The sequence below is a fragment of the Diuraphis noxia genome, unplaced genomic scaffold (genome assembly GCF_037042655.1).
Source record: "Diuraphis noxia isolate RWA-SAM2 unplaced genomic scaffold, SU_Dnox_SAM2 contig0001, whole genome shotgun sequence".
Lineage (NCBI taxonomy): Eukaryota > Metazoa > Arthropoda > Insecta > Hemiptera > Aphididae > Diuraphis > Diuraphis noxia.
The window spans coordinates 87,180,999-87,200,984 of NW_028301711.1; the positions used below are offsets into that span (position 1 = coordinate 87,180,999).

At 27.6% G+C, this 19,986-nt stretch overlaps 2 protein-coding genes across 2 annotated transcripts in view; one reads left to right on the forward strand and one right to left on the reverse strand.

Moving 5' to 3' along the window:
• Positions 1 to 2,738: 2,738 nt before the first annotated feature.
• Positions 2,739 to 6,330, reverse strand: LOC107164005 (uncharacterized). Its single transcript, XM_015511665.2, has 2 exons — positions 6,145 to 6,330; positions 2,739 to 3,451 (listed from the first exon to the last, which is right to left on the reverse strand). Exon 2 carries the CDS (start codon positions 3,420 to 3,422, stop codon positions 2,739 to 2,741), a length of 684 nt encoding a protein of 227 aa, XP_015367151.1. The 5' UTR covers positions 3,423 to 3,451; positions 6,145 to 6,330.
• A 5,064-nt stretch (positions 6,331 to 11,394) lies between these two features.
• LOC107163995 (uncharacterized) overlaps positions 11,395 to 19,986 on the forward strand; it is a 42,576-nt gene continuing 33,984 nt past the window's right edge. Inside the window, exon 1 of the mRNA XM_015511656.2 lies at positions 11,395 to 11,661. The gene's annotated coding sequence lies outside the window, so the exon portion shown is untranslated. The remainder of the gene's footprint in view (positions 11,662 to 19,986) is intronic.

Sequence of the window (19,986 nt, forward strand, 5' to 3'; positions counted from 1 at the left end):
GCGTTGTCGCGTCGATAGAATGTGTGGCGTCGGCGTCGACCCCACCACCCCGCGACCATCGACCGACGACATATTCTGAATCCACGACGACGGCTCGTTCCGATACGGGAAAGGGAAAATTCCGTTGAGATTTTTGATTTAAAATTATTTTAAATCGCATCAACGTTGCGTCGCCGCCGTACCGTATAATATTATATTATAATTCCGTGTACGCACTGTACCAAATATGGTTCAATATGCACTACGCGTAATAATGCATAATAATTCAATTATACAATAATATATTAATATATCATAGAATTATTAAAAATCGCTACAAAAATGAATAATTTATATTTTACACGTTATATTTACGTTTAGATTTAAATAGAAGTGAAAAATATTTTCATTTTTTTTTACAATTTATTACCCCGTATTTTCCGTTGTAATAATAATAATAATAATTAATAACAGATAAATAATAATGTTTAAACACTACTTTAATCTAAGTAAAAATAATTTTTACTTTAATCTTTCTTAAAGATAAGTGATAAACTGATAACTAATAACATTGTTCGTTCAGGTTCAATGGTGAATGGTCTTATTGTAAATTTTTTTTTTTTTTGACTAATATTTTTCACCACAATTAAATATATTGTATAATATATATATTAAATTAATAACTACTTAACAATCAATTTGCTTGTAATTTTTTTTATTTATATATTATAGGGAATAATAGACAATAATATAAAATATTAACATGCTATTTTCTTATAACTACGCAAAATATGTCATGCTAATAATAATAAACTATTTTTATTTTACTCACATATTCAGTAGATAATAAATTATTATTTATTTGAATAAGCTAAAGACAATATTTACATTGAATGAGTAGGAAACTAACACAATATAATTACTTGTAAGTTATATGTAATTGTATAGGTCTAAATGTTCAAAACATTTTTAAATATAGGTATTAGTGTATAACTATTAGACATTAAAATTTATATTATTTATGTAATTTATATAATTATAAATGTAATCTTCTCATGATCCTTTAACAAAAATTACAACTTGGGTAAATACTGAATGAACATAATATAGATGAAATTTCTATAATTATTTAATAGCAGTCAGTTATTTGCAGATTGCAATATATGTATTTAAAGATTTTAATAATTTTAATAATTTAAGTTTAGTTTAAATATAATATCTAAAATATATAGGTAATATTATTATATTTAAAAAAATTATGTTATAATAAATAAAATTAAAGTAGGTATAAAACACCAAAATATGAAAACAGAAAATATTCTTACTTTTAAATTTAAGGCCAATTCATTGGGCCCTAAAATTGAAACTAAATACTAAAAAAATTGGAACTGTTACTAGTAAATATACCTTTGTACATTAAAAAAAAAAAAATGGTTCTTTAAATTAAGTTGCTTCCTACTTCTAATCTATATAATAATTTTTAATTTTTATCTTATAAAATATTATTTAATTAATTATAAATAATAGGTCCAGCTGGTCCAGGATACAGATTTTTAGGTACTAAACACCTATATTATAGGTACCTATTAACATTTAATAGACATACATTTTAATTTTGATTCCATTTTCAGAAAATTGTTTATTTTAACTGTTATTACTAGGGTTCAGAAGTTATAGGAGCAAAAAAAGGCAAAATATTCAAGACAAAATTATAAAATTTGCATTAAAAAATCTGAAATATGCAAAACAAAAATGTATTTATTTATTAAAAGTGTATCACTTATTAATTAATATACACAGAAAAAAATTATAAAAATATATATTTAAAAAAATTGTATTATTTAAAACTCTTATATAGGAAATAAAATAAAAAATATGGCGTGTTACCAGCAATTGACATTTGAGATTTTATTGAACTGAAAAATTGTAACATTATTTGAAATAAATTGGTTGAGTAAGAAAAAAAAGTTAATTTTTGTAGAAAATATTAAATATATAATATACAAATATACGAAAATCAATGAAAATCGTCGAAATATGCACTTTTTCTCTAAAATTATCAAAATATGCATTTTTAATTTTCAATTTTTAAACTCAACATTGTATAGCTCGGATTTCCAGCTTGGTCTGTTATATTTTAACAGCATACAGAACAATATGCAACTCCTATAACTTCTGAACCTTAGTCAGTAGTCATTACTTATACTGGATTGATGAAACATATGATAAATGTTTTTAAGAGCTAATTGTGAAAGGCATGTAGAGTCTCTAAAAGCAAATTTCAAATAATTTTTTGAATTATTATTTATTAATTAAAATCTCATGGAAGGAGGTTTGTTTCAACACTAAAACTAATGGAACTTTTATCATATTTAATATTTATATTACAATAGAATCTATTCAGTAGCCCATCAGCCGCCTCAGCCTAAGTTGTAGTTTAGGAAAATCTATCATTGTTACTGCATGCCTATTAGTTAGGTAGATCTGGATTTATAGTTTAATAATAATATCATTTTATTTATTTACCGTATCATTTTTGAAATGAGCAATAGTAAATACTTTCGATACTCGGGCCACTCGGGGTTACCTTTACAGTTATGCTCGATATGTAGATTATTATGTATTAAGATATTAAGTTATATATTATAAGAATAACTTGTATGAATTATATTTATGTAATTAAATAAAGAACAAATAATAAATAAACAAAATTTTAAATAATATTATATTCATTATAAAGTATACAAGTAACAAGTGTGTTATTCGCCAGTGTGTGTACGTCGATGTACTGCTAAGTTGCTACATGTGCTGAATGATTTGCCACACACATCGCACAAATACGGTTTTTCGCCAGTGTGTGTACGGCGATGTATTGTCAACGCATTGTTCCTACTGAATGACTTGTCACACAAATCGCACCCGAATGGTTTTTCGCCAGTGTGTGTACGTCGATGTACTGTCAAATTGCCACTCTGGTAGAACGATTTGTCACACACGTCGCACGCGTACGGTTTTTCGCCAGTGTGTGTATGTCGATGTACTGTCAAGTCGCTACATCGGCTGAATGATTTGTCACACACATCGCACACATACGGTTTTTCGCCAGTGTGTGTACGGCGATGTATTGTCAACTCATTGCTCCTACTAAATGACTTGTAACACACATCGCACCCAAATGGTTTTTCGCCAGTGTGTGTACGTCGATGTACTGCTAAGCTGCTACAATAGCCGAATGATATGCCACACACATCGCACAAATACGGTTTTTCGCCAGTGTGTGTACGTCGATGTACTGTCAAGTCGCTACATTGGCTGAATGCTTTTCCACACACATCGCACGCGTACGGTTTTTCACCACTGTGTGTGTGTCGATGTATTTCCAGTAGGCCACTTTGGTTGAATGATTTGTCACAGATATTGCATGGATCATTTTTCTTATTCATTTTTTGGTCGGAGTGATGGCAGACTACTTCTATTTGTACACAATTTATTTAAAATTAATTTGTTTTTTCGTAAATCTATTATTTGGTAACAATAGACATTTTTGCTTATGATCGATAGACTTTATTGACCACATCAGATTTTCAAGCCAGTATTTGATGTAGTATTTTTTATGTACAGAGTCCGTCAGAACAAACGCATGTTTTTCAAAATAATGCTACGCTCAAAGTAATTTCAGTAAAAAATGTTTTATTATATAAAAAAATGCAGACGCATATGCAGTTTTTTTATATGTAACAAAATGTATGTTTTGAAAATAATGTCATATACATATGGCTCATCTCGCGTTTCGAGGACATTCCGTGGCCTCCTTGCTCCCTTGACTTGAGAATATGCAATTTTTTTTTGGTGGGTCACATAAAATCAAAAGTCTACCAATATAAACCACGAACCCTTGATGAATTGAAAGACGAGATCACTCAAGCGGTGGGTGAGAAAAATTTCGAGACAGATGCTGATTGACACGATAGGATCGTTTTGCGAGTGCCAACAACCCTACTAAGTGGTTCAAGGGCACCATATGCCTGACATTATTTTCCAAACCTAAATTTTGTTACATATGAATAAACTGCATATGCGTATGCATTTTTAAATATAATAAAACATTTTTTACTGAAATTACTTTGAGCATAGCATAATTTTGAAAAACATGCGTTTGTTCTGACGGACCCTGTAGTATGTTCAAGATTTAGAGCAATTTGGATTAAACTTCATTTTATTGAATTAAATTTCATTTTTTGAACGAATTGTCACCAATATTAAAGTAATTAAAAAAATATTATTAAATATAAATCAATACAAATGAAAATGAGGTGAAGGCTGTATATATATTGTACTATAGGTATGCATTACATTTAATACATCCTCCGTACTTAGTAATTTTAACAATGGTTGCACTAATTTCAAAAATATATATTCTGCTATTGAATCTCATGAAAGTAGTAAAGGTCACTCATTAGCTGTCGAAGCATATTTATTAGCAATAAACCAAAATAACATAGAATTTGTACTAAGTAGGGATATGATGAACATAAGAAAAAAACAAGTTATGGAAAGAGTCGATGTTATCAAACATGAAACAAGTGTTTGAAATAATTAAATTTATTGGAAAACAAAATTTATCCTATCGAGGTACTAATGAAGGCTTAAACGATCTTGAAGACCTAAATGTTAATCATGGGAACTTCTTGGAGCTTTTAAAATTTACTGCAGAACGCGATACTGTTTAAAAAAAATATTTAACTGAAGCAATTCAACGTAGCAAAAAACGTAGAGAAAATGTTGAATCTAATTCGAAAAGAAGAGGCTCTTTAATAACATTATTATCAAAGACTACAGTGAATAAAGTAATAGCAGCTATATTAGTAACTATGCGGAAAATAATGAAAAATGAATTGGGTGATCGGAAATTTAGTATTCAGGTATGTTTAACATTTAAAAATATCTAAAACAAACAATTTATAATTATTTAATTAAAAGTAGATACAAGTATCACTTCGTTCAGAATCCAAAAAGTACAAAAAGCATGAATGATGTTATTTTTTAAAATTATATATATATTATATTAGCTTGAGTGTCTTGAGGGAAGGTTAACCAGGGAAGTCACTTGGGGATTAAATCAATATTAATTTAATTTAATATTAAATAAAATAATAATGTAATTTATTTTTAATTAATATAAATTAAGTATATAATTGTATAATCTATTATGAAATTTAGTTTTTAATTAGTAGTGGAGACTAACAATCTTTTTTTGACGCGGGACCGCGGGACCCAACTTACCTACTACTTGTTTTTTCCCAGGTCTTAATAAATCTAAGGCCTTCGAATCTAATAATTTACCTAGTCTCTAAATTTCAAATTAACAGATAGAGCTACAATACGTGTTCTGCTGAGCGTTAAAATTGCTATGTTATGCACTTGTAAAACAGAGACAATGACGTCCTCTTAAAATCGTTTGGTTTCGTTTCTCCGTTACCTCCGTACCGAAGGTACCTATTGGCTATTGTGATAGTATCAAGATTTAAGATATCTTAAATCGTGGTTAGTATTTTATTGTTTAATGCGGAAACTGTGTCCGTGGAGCGTGGTGATTAGGTTTCATTATAGATAAGTTCAATTATTAATTTAGTTTAATAAATATTGATATTGTTAAATGTAAGTTTTTATAGTTTTATTTAGGTATTGACATCTTTTGAGAGGAGTATTGAAGTACCTATTTGAATTTGAATTATCATTTATTGTTTATCTATAAGTCTGTAGTTTCGTCATCGATCATTTGTTATTTATTTTTTTAAATATTTTTTTCATGTTACATGCTACAAGTTATAACGCCACATTTAATATATGTGTTATGCAGCGGCGTAGCCAGGATTTTTTTTCGGAAGGGGCTGATCAATTTTTTACGCAGTGGTGCATTAAATACCTATTAGCACAGCCGAAGCTATAGACAACTAACAAAATAAAGATGACAATTTAAAATTAGTAAAATACAATTTAAGACTTTTTGAGTGAATATTGTAGACTGTTGAAATAATTTTTAAATTTTATTAACATTTCGGGGGGGGGGCTGCAGCCCCCTCAGCCCTCCCCCTGGCTACGCCACTGGTATTATGTATGTATTATATATAAGGAATTTAATTATAAAACAAGTTATGAACTCACCTTAATTCAACTTCAGACTTGTCATATCCCTATTCGATGAACGATTAATGTTGATTTGCTTATAGTTTAATATTAACAATAAGAAAACGATTAATTTATCGGAATATTTAAATTAAAAGAATGTATTTATCATTCAAAGACTTGCAAAATACTAAATTGAACAATAAACACGTACCTATTCGTATTATACAGCTCATCAGTCATCACGTAAGGCAGTAACCATAGGCATACGTAGATTGTTCTGTTGTCCAGATTCAGCCGACGATTGATGATTGTCATCTACAACAATAAACTATTAATTATTCAGTCATTTAAATAAGAACCTATTATTTCTATCATATAATATAAACATCTGTATAACTGTATATTTTACAATATGATATATTGATATATTTATATATATTGTTAGCTATTAGTTATAAAGAATAGATATCAATAATATCATTATACAATTAGGTACTATATTACCCATGTTTAAAACATGTAATAACTACCAACTACAATATAATATCAATGAGTATAATATGTCTAATGAAAAATATATCGATAGTGATTTATTTAAGTAATCATTTTCTCTATTTAATTATCGTATTTTATATTAACAATAATAACATAATATTAATATTCATTAGTAATAATTATATATTAGATAAACGTTGGTTAAACATGGGTCATTAGTGTCATTACTCATTAATTACCGAGATAAATATTTGATTATCGATTACCTAATCAGTAACTTCCAAATACTGAGTAGGTAGTATAAATTATAGTATTAATATAAATTGTATTAAGTAAGTACCTACAACAGCAGGCTATACATCGAGACATCGAGTCATCGACATATCGAGTACAATTTATTATAGTTAGTAAAAGATCAAATACAATCATAATCTAATTCAATTTGAACTTAATGTTTAAAATATTAAATCTGAAATTCTGTTAGTTAATTAATTGTATCGTATTTTACCGACTACCAGTAGGTACATTTTGTTTATATTTATCGATTTTCTGTAGTTAGGTATGAAATTTATGTCTAAACTTCCAAATTTACTCACAATATTTTCAAATTTCAAATTTCAACGGTATGTAGGTTAGTTTTTAGTTTAGTATTTGTTTTTCAAAAATGGGAAATTCATCAATTAAAAATCAAAATTCTGGTTATGATCTGTACGACTGACGACTGTAACTTTTGCAGCTGTAAATCATAAGTTTGTGACGTTGGTGTCGAGTAGGTATACAACTCGTTTCCAGAGTATCTATATAGGTCACTGATCATTATATATACCTAATGGACTATGGGTATGCACTTACAATAATATAATAATATATATTTATATACATTCAATGTGACATTAAAATTTATTTTACAACAATACGTGTTTTTTATAGTTTTTTTGGATTCTGAGCGGAGCGATGAATGTATTGATTTTACCATGATATGTATTTTTTTTTTTTTGTGTCTGTCATCACGTTTTGGGGCAGTAAAAGTGCTTCGATTATTGATTTTTGACTTCAGTGCTTCGTTTGATCAGAAAGTGAATCTAGTTGGTTAGTTATTTGGGGGGTCAAAAGTGAAAAATTCTTAATACTTTTCTAAATAATCGAGAAAAACAAACTAAAAATTAAGGGGAAAACGGGAAATTTTACGCACACTCATTTTTCGACAAAATCGATTTTGGTTTTTGATGTAATTTTAAAACAAATGACCTTAGATACATGAAATTTTCACCGAATGTTTATATAAGTATATTCTATGCACCATGCAATTTTCGAAAATTTTCGACTTAAGTTGAACTATTCATATGCATTTGAAATTTTCGATCATTATTAGTTTTTTTAAAATTAATATTGATAAAAATTTATTTGTTAGGCAGAAAAGCTTGAAAATTTAATACAAGGCCTTAGATAGGTATTATCACAACGGTAGTTATAAAATATTAACAATATATGGTTAGATATTTTTTTATAAGCATTCAAAGTTTGAATTTTGACAAAATACGTAAAAATCACGAAAATTCACAAATTATTTTAAGCTAGAAATTCATAAAAAATTTTCCTTTTATATCTAAGATTTTAAAATTTAATACAAGGCTCCTAACATATTTTTAAAATAGCAGTTGCAAAATAAAAGGAATACATAGTCACAATTTCTTTTTTAAGCATTCAAAGTTTGAATTTTGACAACATATTATGTAAAAATCACGAAAATTCACAAATTATTTTAAGCTAGAAATTCATAAAAAAATTTATTTTTAAATCTAAGATTTGAAAATTTAATACAAGATTCCTTACAAGTTTTTCAATCTTTATCACAAATAAAAGTCCACCGGAAATTCAAATTAAATTTTTTGATCATTTGAAATTTAAATTTTTACAACATTGGATTTCCACTGGATTTTTAGTAATTTTCTTATTTTGGTGTAACTCTAAAAGTCTAAAACAAATGACCGCAGATACTTGAAATTTTCACTGAATGTTTATATAGACATTTTCTATATTTGATAACATTTTCAAAATATTTAGATTTGTTTTGAGCTGTTTACTGACATTTTAATTTTTCAACTTTTTTAGTTTTTTTTTCTATAAATATCGATAAAAATTTATTTGTTCGGTAGAAAAGCTTGAAAATTTAATACAAGGCTTCTAACAGATTTTAACAATAACAGTTGAAAAATAAAATAAATTCATAGTCACAATTTTTTTTTACAAGGATTCAAAGTTTGAAGTTTGACAACATACGTAAAAATCACGAAAATCACGAAAATTCGCAAATTATTTCAAACTAGAAATTCATAAAAAATTTTCTTTTTAAATCTAAGATTTGAAAATTTTTAATAATCTATAATATATCCTAGACAGATAAACTGTCTTCGCTCAGAATCGTTTTTCGTATACAATGATATAATATCATTGGATTCAAATTTAATTCCATCCATTACAGTAATCCACTTGTAACCTACTGTACAGCAGAGCGACATCCATAACTTACCCGCCTTTTTTTTTTTTAGTCTGTGTACACGATAATTTGTCGAAATAAATAGTGCTTCGATTTTCAACTTCTGTACCTTTTCCGGTTAGAAAGTGAAACTAGTTGGTGCAAAGGGGAAGTCAAATTTTTGAAATTCCCAGTTTTCAAAAGCACCAAGAAAAACAAAAAAAATTGAGAAAACACGATTTTTGAGAAAATCGATTTTAGATATTGCAAGTTTAATTCTAAAACAAATTACCGTAGACACATGGAATATTCACTGAATGCTTATACTGTCATTTTCTATACATAATAAAATGTTCAAAATATTTCGAATCTTTTTAAGTTATTTACAGACATTTGAAATTTTCAATGTTTTTAGTTTTTTTTTTTTATAAATTATAATACAATTTTAATCGTGGGGTAAACAAGTTTCAAAATTTATTACAAGGCCTTAGATAGGTATTATCACAACGGTAGTTATAAAATATTAACAATAAATGGTCAGATTTTTTTTATAAGCATTGAAAGTTTGAATTTTTACAAAATACAAGATTTACAAGATTCTTCATGAGTTTATCTTCTTTTATCATATAAAAAATGTCTACCGAAAAGTCAAATAAAATTTTTATGAGCATTTGAATTATAACATTAATTGGATACTCAATTTATTTATTTTGTAATGATATTCTTATTTTGTTGTAATCCAAAAACGAATAACTGAAGAGACTTGAAATTTACACCAAATATTTATTTCACTAATTCTTATAATTGATAAAATTTTCAATATATTTCAACAATTTTTAAGTTATTTATAGAAATTCGAAATTTTCCGTTATTTTAGTTCTTTATTCTATAAATTTCGATCAATTATTTTATTAATCGGGTCATAAAACTTGACAATTTAATACAAGGTTCCACATAAGCTTATATAATAGCAGTTGGAAAATATTAAAAATACATAGGAACTTTTTTTTTTTTACAACCATTTAAAGTTCAATTTTTTACAAACTTTACTTAATTGAAAATTTACAAATTCATTAGTTGTTAAAATGTTTAAATTGTATAGCTAAGGATTGAAAATTTAAAACAAGGTTCTACATAAGTAGTTAATTTTCCTGCGAATAAAAATCCAAAAACTATACAAACGTCAAACACAGTTATTTTAAGTTAAAATTCGTATGAAATTACATATTAAGTATAGTAAGCTTTATATTCTAATATTAATAGTTGTTTATGACTTATATTAATACATTATATAAATTGACGATTGTACCTATATACCTACTATGAATGACCAAGTTAGTCGGGTACATTATATGAATCACATATTTAGGTTATCGATAAGACTATAAGAAAATACATTTTGGTGAAAACATTTAGAATTGCGATCATAGAACTTCGAATTGTCGTGTGTTGACGGTTAGTTTTCTTGTTTTGAATAGCCGAAAATTTTGTATAATCGAAGTTTTGAATTATCGAGAATCTGTTGTAATTTATTGATTATGTACTTTTTAATTATACATTATTCTAATATTATTGTCGTATTTAATTCGAGATCGATCTAATCGAACCACGATTTAAAATTTTAAAATATTATGCTTATAGCTTATAATGCTTGTGTAATGTGTAAACGAAACTATCGTTATCACTTATCTCTTGACTCTAATCATTCCAATGTTCAAGTCCGCAGAACTATCGCTTACGATACTCTACAACCGTGGGATTAACGATCTATCGATAAACCAGCCATCCGAGCCCGCGGCAGTGTTGTAGTAGCAATGCTGCTGCAACTTTACTGGTTATCGTTATGATCAAAAGCAGTATCGGCGATTGTGTAGGTAGTTATCAATCTTCGATTGTGCTGTTGTTATCAGTGTAGATACTGATAACAATATTTCGATTATGATATGATAACTACTCCGATCGAGTGCGTTGTTAGTGTTGTTACAGTATTCTGAAATAAGCGATGTACATAAAGTTAACCGCGGAAAATACGGCAACCGAAGCATACACGAGCACACCCCGGCGAGGTTTCATGTGCGGTGTCCGCCGACTTTCGATCTCACCCTTCACCAGCACCCGATCGACGTCGACTTTTCTCATTCAAACGACACCGACGAAGGCAATTTGAGGTTTTGAAGCAGAGCGCACCACGCCACTACTACTAGGTACCAGCGATTCGTCGCAAGACCCCGCGTCTGGACTTTTTCAGGCCAAAGTAGCCGTCACAACTACGAAGCAGACGGTCGGTGTATCGCGGGTGACACCGCCTCGACGGTGGCTGACATGGTGGTGCCGACAGCCCTGTTTCCCGGCGCTTGCGTGTTGTTGCTGCTATCCGTGGTCCTAGTACTAGCCACCTTGCTCACCGCATTCATCGTCAAACTGGCCCTGTCCTGCAGCCCTGCCTGTAGCGACACGGACGAGGAAATCCTCGAGTGTGGTTCGAACAGCTCGGTCCGCAACGTCGATTTGCGAAAGCACAACTCACGCCGGTCGTACGCCAACGACACCCAGCCGATCGACGCTAACGGTTATTAGACGAGGTAAGTGTCCGTCACTTTTTTATTGTAAGTACTCTCCTAAGGCCCAGGGCTCATTGTAATGGAATAACAGGGGCGTAGCGTACATGTAAGCACAGTTTGCTCCCTGAAGTTAGTCCTGGTAGATTATTCAATTTCTAGATTAGTTGAAAATCAATTACTTTTTTTAAGCGTGTGTTTATCGTGTTCGATAATTTTTATTGCACACGAGTATACGACGCTATCGTGTGCGCTCTGCACGTCATTGTAATTTCCTGATAATGTTTATTGTTTGGTATCTACTTCGGTAGATAAAGATTTTCGTATAACTTTATTTATGATTTTTACCCATAAGACCATATAACTAACAAACTAACCTACGTTGTGTGAATACGTATTGAAACTGATTACACGGACCTGTTGAAATTCTATGGAAAAATATTGTCGTTTTGGAGTGAAAACTTTCTTGCACATAGCGCACACCGAGTAAGCAAAGCTTACTTCACTGTTAAGTATAAACTGTATAAACGTACTCTTCTAATGCATCTGCGTTTTAACTCTGTTTAGCCTGTACTTTTTTAAATTTAATCGAAAACGTAACATAAAAAAAAATATTCTCTCCGACAAACTCTTTAGCTCTTCAAACAACTGTAATAATTGTATTTACTATTTGAAAAATAATTCTAATAACTCGTTTCTATGTGTTTATGTGTGTGTGTGTGTCTGTGTGTCTGTGTGTCACTGCAGCACTCATACCCACGCTCGTGTTATTGGTTTCTATACAGTTAAACACTATATTATTTACAATAGTTAAGAATAGAATACGTTTATTTAGTTATTAGTTATTACTTATTAACCACATATTTTCATTACCAAGTACTCATTTAATGTGATTTTAGATAAAGTGTTTTCTTTCATAATTCGTGTATACGGTATTACAGTAGTAACATGTTTTGATTTTCGACTACAAGTGTAGTTTCTGTTAGCAAATTGGTACTTTTAAAAAATCAAGAATAAAAATTTCTTAAATTGTTCAAAACAATTAGGAAAAACGAGAATATTTACGTAAAATAATTTATCATTTTTGAATGATTTTTTTTTTTTTGTGATTAAAAAAAAGGTGAACTTAAAGTTAAATATTGACAAAATTGGTCATTGGATAATAATACGTAAAGCAACGATTAATTATCAAACTATTTTTTAAATTATTATTTTTTATACACAATTTACACAATTAAATTTTCAAAACATTTAGACAAGTATAGGCTATTTATACTAAGCCATTTGGAATTATTTATTTAATTATCAAAATATGTTTTTAATGATATCATATAGAAAAAACTAATATAAATATTCAATGAATATTTCGAATATGTACCGACACGCGGATTCATGAGAAATCATGAATTTACAGGTGAATATCCAATGTCGAAAAAAATTGTACTTCAAATGTTCATAATAAAATAATTTGACTTTTCCTGTACACTTTTTTTGTATTAGGTAAATAACCTTATAAATAATCTAGTGATTAGTATATAGTATATTCAAGCCTTAGATATAATAAAAATGCTTTTCAAAATTTCCAAGTCAAAATAGTTTGCAAATTTTCGTGTTTTTGACAATTTGTGTTAAAATTCTTATTTTATACGAGATCATAACAAATAATTGTGAATTTACGATCAACAATTTTTTCGAAATTAAATTAAATAAAAATGTATAAAGAATTGTGTATCAAATTTTTAAATTATTTGACTGTGCGAAAACATTTTTATCGACAATAATTTTTGAAAAACTTTTAACATTTCTTACATTTTGATTATTTAAATTTAATATTGAAGATGACTTTAAAAGTTCGGTGTGAATAATTTTAGCTGGCCGTGTGGAAATTGATTCTTCAGCTTTTCTTATGCAATTTTCTCTCAACATTTAAGATTCTATTTTCTCAATTGAATTTTGAATGTGATTCTGTTGTCTAGAAGTTTCAATCACATTACGTTTATCCAAACATGAGAACATTATTGCTGAACATTTATTTTGGTACACCTCTATCATAAAATATAATCTTTTTTTCGTTCTCCGATCAATTTAAATTAGTATAAATTCACTAAAGCCAATTCTTTGCCTCTTTTTGATAAAATAATTGTTATATTTTCTAGATCCATATTTAAAAAACAAATAAAAACCACGCGCACGCACTTTATGAAACGCAATGTATGTGACACGGCTATAATTTAATGATTAATGAAACACTGATATTATTTCTACAATAATTTTGGAATTGTATTTTCACTATCTTATACTCTGTATTTTCCCTAATACTAAATGTTTAAAACGTCGGAACTTTATTGCTCCAAAACTAATTTATTAATTGATAACAGTGTCAATAAATCTCTGCTGGGCTCGTGGCTCGCGTCTGGTAACATAATAATTGATGTAATAATACATGAATAAAACCATACGTCCATACCTGTTGAGGCTTTAAAGAATAATAATAATAATAATAAATTATAGAATTTCGGCAACGTGAATGTGGCAACGTCGCATAAAATATTCTGTGCTCAATCGTGTTGTTATAAAAACTAAAAAGGTATAATATGTTCAATCGTGCTTTACTGTGACAGTCGACATTTAACAAGGCAGTAGAGTGGTTCTTTACTACCCCAATTAGATTCCTAGTATTAAAACTATTCGAATTATTGAGGCAATACGCATAATATATATTAGGTACTGACGGTACTGTAATTTCATACTTTCAAAAAACATAATATAACGCATATGCAGTGCCGCAACTACATAGTAAGGGGCCCGTGTGCGATATTTTTTTTGGGCCCCTTCCTAAATTAATTTTTATTGTAAGTATTACAATCTATAAGTGCCAACATTTTTAGGTTTTATGTATACTAACATATATATATTTTTTTTGGTTCCTACATTTTATTCAATCTGTTTGAAAGAGAACAATAAGAATTATTAATGGTATAGAATAAGCTAAAATAAATAACTGATTGTTTAAATAAATATCTTATTGCTCTTATTATAGTAAGTATAAAAATTAACAGCCTTGCCTAAATTTTTAAATGACTTTTTATTATAAGGTTTTAATAAACCCAAAATTTAAAAATACACAATTGGTTACAGTAGAATCACAGAATAAAATAAAGAAGAACGTAAATGGAATAGACCAACGAATTTATTTACTTAACCTTAAACAGTTAAACATTAAACAATTAACTGATAAATGATGATACTCCGAGCAGTCGTTAGTTACTACTTTACTAGTAAGTCAATATTAAGCTCAGTGTTAAGAATATAATAATTAAAAAGTAGGTATCGTCAATATTCATCATTAAAATTACAAAATATATTTTATATTTATACCAAAACCAGCAACTCAAACAATCGTGGTCGTGGTCGTCGTATCAGTCGTATCATATTGTCATTTTAATAGTTTATAAATAAACACATTAACATTACTTATATTATGGCGCGTCGTCACTCGTCAACCGTCGTCGTTTTCAGCTATCAGCCAGTTGTTCTTCCGACAATTCGACAAACAACGACCCATAGAGGCATAGTCGCATAGACGCGATAAAAATAGATGTTATGGAAAAATTGATAGTACCATTGATCATATAATATTATACAAAAACGTCAAAAACCTACCATCCTATTTTAACATAGGTACCAGAGGTACCTACTTATCAAATATTAGTATACATACAACTACATTAATGTTTAAACTTAAAAAAAAAAAATTATTGTGAGTAATTAATTTTGCGTTTTTAGACAATTTATGTGTTTGCTCCGGGTTGGGCCCGGGGCCCCCCAAATGTATGTAAGCCTCGGGGCCCGTGTGCGCGGCACGCTCTGCACACCCGGTTTTTGCGGCACTGCGCATATGATTATAAATATTTTCGTTATATTATCTATTTTCCCCAAATCACACCGTCATCATTATTAATTAATTTTAAATATCGTATTGCATTACATAACTTTAACAACAAATCATTTTATAGTAGAAAATATTAAATAAACTGAAGTATATTATAAAACTAATATCACATTATTGTCATTTCCACGACACCTATGATCATATTATGCAGTTCACACCGATAATCTCAATATGTATAAGAAATTAAGAATAGAAATGGAGTTCTGATTAGACAAATTCAGCCTTCCAAATTTTCCGTACATGTTAAACTTTTAACTCTTACCATAATTTAAGTCAGCTGCCCAAAGTTGTCGCGGCTCACTGATTTTTACTCGGTAATCCGGCCCTGGCTCCGAAAGTTTCATTACGATTAAAATATTTCAGGTATTCCCTGAAATACTTTATTATAAATTGACAACTAAAGCTTTGCACTTATTCATTTTTATTCTCCTACGGAGCATATTATCTGGGGTCCCTTTTCAAAACATGAATTTGGTAACAGACCTCTAATAATTACTGGGATGAATATGTCTAAAAAATGTCACGATATTATAAAAAATCTAAATACGAGTGTTTGTATTCACATTTTAATCAATATGCAAGTTATTTCAATAATAATATCAGTTGGTCGTTGGTTTGACAAAATATTTGTTAATATAATGCGTTTAAAAAAACTGGATTATTCAACTAATGAATATTTAAGTTGATTTAAACAGTTGATCAATTTATTGAAAATTAATACAAAAAAATAATTAAATTGATATTTTTTGTAGATTTATAACTATATATTGTTGTACGGTTTGAATAGATTAATTTATGTTATTAATTTTAATTTATGTTATATCATGCTAATAAATCAGGAAATAACATACTTTAACAAATTATGATTGTTAATTAAACAAAACAAAAACATTAAATCGAAATACTTTTTCATTTTTAATTAAACACCAATTAAGTTTTATAACTTGAAAATAATACATAACAATTATGTTTATATTTATTTTTATTTTAATCCATAATATTAAAAAGCGGGTTTATGTAGATGTCTCTCTATTGTAAATTAGTCTACAAGTGGGCTACTGTAATGGATTATATAAAATTTGAATTCAATGATATAATATCGTATCAATGATATTTTATACGAAAAATGATTCTGAGTGGAGACGATTTTTCATTCTAGGATATGACGTTATATACTATATTAATTGTATCCTTATTTAAAAAAAAAAATATGTTGGTACCTACCTATAAAATAAATTTCAAATTAATCAAATCAGATTCATTATGTACCCGACTCACTCAGTCATTCATAGTAGGTATATACCTACAATTTATATTAAATATTAATATAAGTCATTAATAACATAAGAACTATTAATATTGGAATATAAAGCTTACTATAGAAAAGTAAATACCTACCCACGAATAATATTTTTAAATTACAACAATACAATTAAAATTGTTATTCTTTAATATAATTTCATACGAATTTGAACTTAAAATAACTATAAAAATAACTGTGTTTGACGTTTGTATAGTTTTTTGAATTTTTTATGCAGGAAAATTAACTACTTATGTGGAACCTTATTTTAAATGTTTAGTCCTCAGCTATAAAATTTAAACATTTTATAAATTCTTAACAACTAATAAATTTGTAAATTTTCAATTAAGTGAAGTTTGTAAAAAATTGAACTTTAAATGGTTGTAAAAAAAAAAAAGTTCCTATGTATTTTTAATATTTTCCAACTGCTATTATATAAGCTTATGTGGAACCTTGTATTAAATTGTCAAGTTTTATGACCCGATTAATAAAATAATTGATCGAAATTTATAGAATAAAGAACTAAAATAACGGAAAATTTCGAATTTCTATAAATAACTTAAAAATTGTTGAAATATATTGAAAATTTTGTCAAGCATAAAAACATAAACATTCAATAAACATATGGTGTAAAATTCAAGTTTCTACAATTATTCGTTTTTTGATAACAACAAAATAAGAGCTTTGGTACAAGAGAAATTGAGTGAATATCCAATGCTGTAAAATGTGTAAAAGTGTAAAAAATGTAATTTGATTTTTCGGTACACATTTTTTATTTAAATTTTTTAATTATGTTGTGACAATATATTAGGAGCCTTGTATTAAATTTTGGCTCATTTTACCAAAAGAATAAAATTTTATTTTATTTAAAAAAAAACTCAAAAGATCGAAAATTTCAAATGTCCATAAATAACTTTAAAGGATTTAAAATATTATCAAGTATAAAAAATGTCAGTCTAAATAGTCAGCAAAAATTTGATGTGTCTATGGTAATTTGTTTTAGAGTTATGGGTACCAATATCAAAATTCGATTTTATCAAAAATTGATTTTCCGTACCTATACATTTGTTTTATCATATTTTGTTTAAATGTTATTAAAAAAACGATTGAATTAAGAGCTGTTCATAATTTGATTGAATAGAATATTAATATATCCATAAATTTGGATTTCAAATTATCATTTAATAATGAGATAAAATAATATTCTGAATTATGTTTTCTATCATTTGTTGAAGGTGAAAAATTGAGCTATCAGAAATTTGAATTGATAGTTAATTTTGAATAATTTCTTAAACATTTCTGTGAAATAATCAAACCTTGCCATCTTCCGTTACTATAAGTTTCTTACCAAAAACAGAAAATAATAAACAAAAGTTATAATTTTTGTACTGACATTTATAAGTGTGATTTGTATAAATGAGCTAGTTTAATAATAGGTGACATATTTCCTATTTTATTTCAACCATAATTGAAATGCTGTTTTATAGTTTATTAAAACAAGTGAGAACATTTTGACTACATTACTATATTAGTAGAGTAGTTTATTATGTAACATGTCACATGTGTTCTAATAACAAATGCCTTCAAATATATCATGCATCTTGACACTATAATTAATTGAAGCGTTAAAAAAACTATTTTATTTAAAATTGATTCTTTAGAAATCCCATTAAACTTTAAATTATTAATTGCAACATCTTTAGCATAATTAACTAATTTATAAAGTAGTAAATCATTTTTTTTTTGTTTAGTTATGGGTTACTGTTTTTTGGGCTTTACAAAACCTACAAAAGAAATTGGAAGAAAATTATCAGCTAAATTGACTGATAGTGTTTATTCCTAAATTGTCACCATTAAATGTCCTAAAATAAAATGAACTTTTTTGACATAATTTGAAGTTGTTTTACAATTTACTTAAATATCATTAAATATATGTATCAATTTATTGTAACATAAATCATTACCGAAATCTTATAGCATCAATAGCCTTAATTAAATCAGCTAAATGATTGCCTAATAGTTTTGATTTGTCAGATAAGGAAAAACTATAATGTACAGGTAAAATAGAATGATCTGAAAGATATGACCCTAAGTCCCTAACTGGTTATTGATTTAAAAGTCATAAATGAACATAAAATATGGGATTGTAATTTTATTATGTCAAGGTAAAATTTTTCTTGTCACAATTTTTCTTATTCAAAATATTTTATTTGTGTTTCATTATTTGAGTTGTTAGTGAATTATTTAAGTTCTATCTAAGTCGTTATCACGTTTAAAAAATTTCTTTAACTGAAAATGTAATGGAAATAATACACTTGGTAATTTGGTTATTATACATAGTTTTGACTGAGCTAGATTTAAGTCAATCAGACAATCTCTTCATTAACAGTAAATTGCTTTAAAGTTGGTGGTTTTCAATTACCTCATCAATTGTTTAAAGAATATTCGGTATTGGAAAAATTAAAATACGTGTTAGACATTTCTGTTGTAACTATTTGTAAAGTTGCTAATAAAATTGATGTTTTAGTAAAACTAGTAAGTAAACTCATAATAAGTTCTAATAAACGTATCTTCATTGTTTGCAGAATATCGAAAATATCTTTTGTTCTGAGCTTGTGTTAACATTGTTAATACTATTGCAAATGGGAAGTATTACATTTATTTAGTGTTGATGTATGTAAATTAAAACTATTTTTAAGTGCTTTATTGTAACATGTCCTTTATAACTAATTAAGTTAGGAAATATTTGAGTGCATTGGTTTTCTAAGCATTAATATAAACTCAAAGGTTTTAGAAAATAATTTTTTGTAATATCTTGTTTGAAAATAATTCATAGTTGGCTATTGATGTTGAAAAAAATAATTGTAAAAAAAATAAGTTATTTAGTCATCTCATGTATGAATATATATAGAAACTATGAATATGATGTTTATAATTAATATAAAGGTACCTACTTACTTTTATGCAACAATGTAATATTATAATAATGTGAAGTACAATCCTACCTCATCATCGTAATAAGGAATCTAAAGTGCTTCTAAAACTAAAAATCAACTAAAAATCAACTAATTAAACAACTAGACAACCACTAATGTTT

What these genes read in the sequence shown, in the direction of transcription:
- LOC107164005 (XM_015511665.2), bottom strand. Translation starts at nt 3,422, where the DNA reads ATGAATAAGAAAAATGATCCATGCAATATCTGTGACAAATCATTCAAC.